Raw genomic sequence first — 6,243 nt, 5'->3', positions numbered from 1 at the left:
GGCAGGATTGCAAAACTCTGAACATTAGGAGGGTGATATGAGATCAGTGCAGACATCTTAGTCCCAACATATCAGTGATCGACAGTTTTGTCAACACATTATGAGAATTATTTATAATTTAAAATGCTGTCAAGTGCTTAATGGTAGTATTTTAGCTATCTGTAACTTAGCTTCTACAGCAGCGCTTCCCAAAGTGTGGGCTGCATCATCACAGACTGGGCTGTAAAGAAAAAAATAATGTTCCCATTCAAATACACTGAAAAGCATTTTTAACAATATTGTGATGAACATTCAATAGATGGAGGCAAATATTTAGGTTTCATTATTATTCATTTACCTCTTTAAAGGGAATCAAACCTCTTAAGTTGGGGAAGTTCTGCTCTGGAGGTTTTCATTGCCTAAAATCTAGATTTAATCTACACCTTAAAAATCAGTACTTTAACTCCGCGTTTCCCCACAAAATCAATACTCAATTTTCCAAGAAACATTTATTCGATCAAGAGACAGGATTGCATCTTTCCATAAACAAGTCAGTTAAATATTAACAAATTTACAGTCATGAGGAATGTAAAAAAAAAAAAAAAACACACAACAAAATGCTCGCCTTAAAAAACACCCAACCCTAGGACCCCCCACCCAAGAAAACAACCACAGAGGTGCTGGAACAACAGTCAAATCCTGCTTCCAGCTCCATTGTTCGTGCTCTTCCTTTCAGTGCTTCACAGTTCAATTTTGCCCGGATTTATCTGTGTAAAAAAAAACCATTATATTAGTACATTTAGAAGAAGTGAATATAACAGTACCCAAATTCTAAACATCCACAGCGTGCCACACATTAAATGTTCTTACCGTTTCTTCATCATCATCATCCTCATCTACATTTTCTTCTTTATCTTCAGAGTCATCCTCTGCTTGCTCCTCCTCAGGTTCCTCCTCTGGTTCCTCTTCAACCTCTTCTTCAATCTGTAGAACAGGCACATGTTCTTTAACAGAACCATCCTTTTTCAACTCTAGCCTTCTGAGCCAAGGGAATACTGTGGCTAACTTACAGTCTAAGTCAGTGGAATTGTGTCCAGTCAAAGATGAACACGGCTCCACCAAGTCACATTACAAGAATGAATCAAACTTGCCTTTTCTTCCAGGGGAACATCCATGCTGAGTCGAAGCATGCGCTCTATCCTGTCGGCAAAAGCCTTCGTGTCGGGCAGCTGGTAGCCTGAGCGCAGCGTGGCCGACTCAAACAGCACCACAGCCAGATCTGAAGCGGTCTGGTCCTCAGCATCACTCTGAGGGATGCAAGAAGGAAAATTACTCTCTGCTCTGATTTCAGTTTGAGAAAAATGAATGGGTTAGATGATTATGTTTACCATAAACATAATTTATGATGTGTTAAAATGATTGGAAAACTAAATCACAGATACGCAGTGGTGAGACTTACATTGACTCTGTTAAGCATCTGCTTGATGAGAGGATGTTTAGGGTTGATTTCTAATGTTTTCTTCTGACTCGCGTAGTAACTAAAAGAAGAGAGATGACGTGTTACATGCGCTCTCAGTCAGTCGGTCCACAAACAATTGCAAGAGCGCCGACGTCGTTTGGAAAGCAATCATCACTCACTTTGTTGAAATGTCTTTTCCTGTCTGGTAGGCCTGTGCCGTCATGATCCTCTCCATGTTTCCTGACCAGCCGTACTGACTGGCAACCAAAGCACAGGGTGACTCGGTGAGCCTCTGAGAGAGGACGGCCTTCTCAATCTGCAGGAAACACAGCATAACATGAAGAAATGGGCCTGAGTGAAAAGACATAATCAAGTATTTGGCTTGTGCTTATTAACATTAAAGAATAACCAACTCTCTACCATGTCCTTAAGGGGTTTGTCCTTCAGCCAAGTGGTAAGAGGTTCATAGTCCTTCTCCAGGGCCTCCCTCTTTTCCTTGGACTTCTCACTCTCGTCAAATTTGATGCCCTCCTTTGCCACGTTCTGGAAACGTTTTCCGTCAAACTCAGGCAGTGCCTGGATGCAGTACTCGTCCACAGGCTCCGTCAGGTAGACCACCTCATAGCCCTTTTTCAGCAGCCTCTCAACGAAGGGAGAAGACTCAGCCTACGGAGGGAAATACAGATCATTGGCATGATTCCTTCATGAGCTTTACTCTACGCGTATAACATATCTCTTTAAATCTTCATCTTTTCAAACCATCCACTCACCTCTTTCCTGCTTTTACCAGCCATGAAGTAGATCTTGTCCTGCTTCTCCTTCATCCGTTCCACATACTGCTCGAGACTGGTCACATCTTTCTCACTGTTGGAGGTCTGGAAGCGCAGCAGTTTGGCCAGACGTGTCCTGTTGGAGTGATCCTCGATGACACCCAGCTTGATGTTGGTTCCAAACTCCTTCCAGAACTTCTCGTTGTAGTGTTCCTCTGCTATCTTCTTGATCATGTCCAAAGTTTTGCGCACAAGCTTCTTACGGATGACCTGAACAGGGGAAAGATATGCAGTGATTTTTCTGGCATTTTGCTTTTAAAAAGGGCTGTATGAACCTCCACCATTGAGATGGAGTGTTTGTGTTCTCCGTGAAGATCACCTTGAGCAGTTTGTGCTGCTGCAGAGTCTCTCTGGAGACGTTCAGAGGAAGGTCATCAGAGTCCACCTGGAAAAAAAAAATTTGCATTAATCACATTGCTGATGTCATTACATCAGAGTCTGAACAGGCAAAATGAGCACATGACTCCATAGTAACTAGAATTACAGAACACTTACCACTCCCCTAACGAAATTCAGGTACTTGGGCATCATGTCGTTGAAGTCATCCGTGATGAAAACTCTTCTGACAAAGAGCTGTGACAGAAAGAGACATTTACTTAAAATCATGAACAAATGGATCTTTAGGATTAATGTTAAAGTCTCTGCTTTCGTCTTAATTAGTGATTAGTGTTTTTTGTATTTCTTTGAAATACTGGTGTTTATCTTACCAATATTGTAAATTACAATCTTACACACATTGTTTGCCCAAAACTGATGATGTGAAGCACAATGAGCTACACGTTTGTATGGAACCTGCTATATTGCTATATAGATAAAGTGGAGTCCAGCTGAAATGTCTAATCATTCAACAAGCACATCATTTTAATGGGATCATATTATGATCCCATTAAAATGAAAAATTCAAGCCTCATACCTTGATGTAGTCATTCTTCTTGGAGCCATACTCATCAAACAGGCCTCGGGGAGCAGATTTGGGCACAAAAAGGATGGACTTGAACGTAACCTCACCCTCAGCTGTGAAGTGGATGTGGGCCAGAGGGTTATCGCTGTCCTGTTGGAGAACATTACATTTGTCTATGAGTGTACGAGGAAAATATGTATGTGACAAAAAATGTACACTAAAGAGATACTGGGGTGGTACCTACCTTAGAGAACGTCTTGTAGAAAGCCGTGTATTCATCCTCCTCGACCTCCTTAGCTAGTCTCTGCCAGATGGGCTTGATATCATTCATCAGCTCCCAGTCCCACACGGTCTTCTCAACCTACAAACATTAAAACGTCCATAAATATGCATTTTCACATAATACGTTTTTTTTTACCTAGTGTTGTTTTTAAAATGTGTTTCCATCCCTATATTAACTTCTAACCTTCTTTGTTTTTGGTTTGTCTTTGTCCTCCTCCTCTTCTTCTACCTCAGCCTCATCTTCAGCCTCTTTCTCTGGTTCCTCTGCTGCCTCAGCATCGTCCTCGATTGGCTCCTCAACTGACTCAGTCTGGCAAGTTGGAAGGAAAAAAGAAGTTTCACAACAGATCTAAGCTTGAGATCATGTCTGAGTCGACATGTAGAAGGAAGTGTCTGAACTAATCACCTTGCTGGCCCAAACATAGATGGGGAAGTTGATGAACTGAGAGTATTTCGTGACAAGGTTCTTGATGGTCTCCAGCTCCAGATAGTCTGAGGCCTCCTCTTTCAGGACCAACCTGAGGAACAAGATGGAGTATTTAGACAACATTAAAGGATTTATTTGGGGTATATGGCTATCTTCAGAGTGCAGTCAAAGTTGCAAGTGATCAACAGCGCGCATGACCAGCGCAAAAAACATGTACATACGTGATGGTGGTTCCTCTGCCAAGGGTGTCCCCACGGGGATCCTCAGTGACGGCGAACTGGTTAGAGTCAGACTCCCAGATGTGTTGGGTGCCATTGTTGTGCTTTGATGTCACAATGACTTTATCAGCGACGAGGAAAGCAGAGTAGAAACCGACACCAAACTGGCCAATCAGCTCAGAGGTCGACTGGCCCTCCGACTGCATCTCTGACATCTTGTTGAGGAACTCGCTGGTGCCAGACTTGGCGATGGTGCCCAGGTTCTTCACCAGCTCCTCTTTGGTCATTCCAATACCAGTGTCAGTGATGTGGAGCATATTCTTCTCCTTATCAGACTGGTGATTGAATCAATTCAGGTAAGTTAAGTTACCAACAAAGCAAAACCACAATACGAAAGACAGCAACACACAGCACATTTCACAATTTGACACGTGCATACTTTTATTTTGATGGTCAGCTCTTCATTGGCGGCCATTGCATCTTCATTGGTCAAAGACAACAAGCGGATCTTATCCAGAGCATCTGACGCATTGGAAATCAGCTCCCTAAGGAAGATCTGTAACAGACGAGCAAAAATTACATTAATATCAATGTAACTCCTACTACAAACCATACAAATAAGGACATCACCTTGTAATATTGCTGATAATTCTTAGGAATAATGTTTAGTCCGACTCACCTCCTTGTTCTTGTAGAGGGAGTTGATAATAAGCTTCATCATACGGTTAACTTCAGCCTTAAAAGCATGTTTCTCGGATTTTTCCCGAAGTTCTTTGATCTGAGCGGCATTCAGTCCATCCAGCTGGATAGCCTCCTCCTCTCTGGGGACACAGATGTACAGACACAGGTGAGCTCATGAGCGATGCACAGGAAACTAATTATTAATCATGTAAATATTTGCTGTACACTAGGTATCTCAGTATCCAACTTAAGGTAAGACTCAAGATTCTTTCATGTGAATGTGAATTGCACAGCAGAGTGTACAAGGTTTCACCACCACAAACAATCTCAGGGTTGCTCTGAGCTTGTGTGTGCACAAGGATGGTCGTAGTGACCTGTGTTCTGTTACCTTCAGGGTTTTGATGCCCTTCTCAGATTGGCACACAGACCACAGTTCACTCAACAAGCATTAAGTGAAATGACATCCAAATGACCACCTACCTCTGAACCACCTCATCGTCTGTTTTGGAGCCGTCCCTGCTTTTACCAAGGTCGTCCTCTACCGTCCCATCGATGTCAACTTCATCTTCTGCCTTTACAGAAGCTGCCAGGAGACAAAATTTAATGATAGTCATGAGAACTTTAAAAAATAACTTATTCAGTAATTGTAATGTTCTGAGGGTTTGGACATGTTTTTATTTTATTTGTTGCTGTTTTAAAGGTGGTTTAATATGAGCATAACTACTCCATATATTCTGTAAAAGGAATATCTAACCATAAAAAGGGGGAAAATGTATATATTGCAGTGTATTTCTCCAAAAGAATATCAATATATTACGCAAACAGTGATCTATTACATCATTACCGGAACTGAAATATCTCTCTTTAATTCGTGTACGTCTATAAAATACATTTAAAACTACAATTAACTGCTTAATTATACGAGATAAATAACGATGTCAACCCATGTGATACTTGTTTTCGCAACAGAAAACCATGCAACATTACACTAGAGACCGTTTTTAATAGGGACGAGCCTCAGACAGCATTAATACACCTGGCGTTTCTGAGAGAAACGTCTAGAAAGTCAGCAACGAATGACTGTTACTGGTCTTTTGGTTTGTTAAATGTGATGTAGCGAGACAAACCACGCGGCCCGTTATTGACAAATGCAAACATTTACACCACAAACACTACAAAATATTCAAGGCTGCCGCTACGAACGAGCAGAGAAGTGGACGCATGCAAGTTCATGTGTTAGCTTGCCGGCTATTGCGTTTAGCTACAACGCTGCGTGGACGATATGATAAAAGTGAGGCGATATTAAACGTTTCCGCTACTCACCAAAGGCACAGAGTGCAAACAGGACACATATAAGCCACAGCCGTTTCATTGTGGAGACGACTATCGACGCCGAATCTTCAGTCTGCTGAGACAAAAGCCGGGGATTGACTGAAAGGCAAACTACCTTTAACACAGACTGACAA

General features: G+C 42.0%; 1 protein-coding gene across 1 annotated transcript; it reads right to left on the bottom strand.

Moving 5' to 3' along the window:
* Positions 1-625: 625 nt before the first annotated feature.
* On the bottom strand, positions 626-6,243 carry hsp90b1 (heat shock protein 90, beta (grp94), member 1). Its single transcript, XM_083893912.1, has 18 exons — positions 6,101-6,243; positions 5,258-5,360; positions 4,776-4,917; positions 4,536-4,652; positions 4,100-4,431; positions 3,858-3,969; positions 3,636-3,761; positions 3,414-3,530; positions 3,182-3,319; positions 2,764-2,841; positions 2,588-2,653; positions 2,209-2,478; positions 1,859-2,104; positions 1,618-1,754; positions 1,439-1,517; positions 1,131-1,286; positions 850-963; positions 626-746 (listed from the first exon to the last, which is right to left on the bottom strand). Exons 1-18 carry the CDS (start codon positions 6,147-6,149, stop codon positions 720-722), a joined length of 2,409 nt encoding a protein of 802 aa, XP_083750038.1. The 5' UTR covers positions 6,150-6,243; the 3' UTR covers positions 626-719.

Source organism: Microchirus variegatus, assembly GCF_963457635.1.
Source record: "Microchirus variegatus genome assembly, chromosome: 8".
Classification (NCBI taxonomy): domain Eukaryota; kingdom Metazoa; phylum Chordata; class Actinopteri; order Pleuronectiformes; family Soleidae; genus Microchirus; species Microchirus variegatus.
The sequence above is the reverse complement of the archived record's forward strand: the minus strand, read 5'-3'. Positions and strand labels throughout refer to the sequence as shown.

Bases quoted from the DNA above. Each gene is read 5' to 3' on its own strand.
- hsp90b1 (XM_083893912.1), bottom strand. From the start codon at position 6,149: ATGAAACGGCTGTGGCTTATATGTGTCCTGTTTGCACTCTGTGCCTTT. The intron at 4,653-4,775 runs GTGAGTCGGACT...CGTCTGTTACAG, and splicing joins CCCTCTACAAGAACAAGGAG to ATCTTCCTTAGGGAGCTGAT. The intron at 2,654-2,763 runs GTAAGTGTTCTG...TTTTTTTTCCAG, and splicing joins TGAATTTCGTTAGGGGAGTG to GTGGACTCTGATGACCTTCC.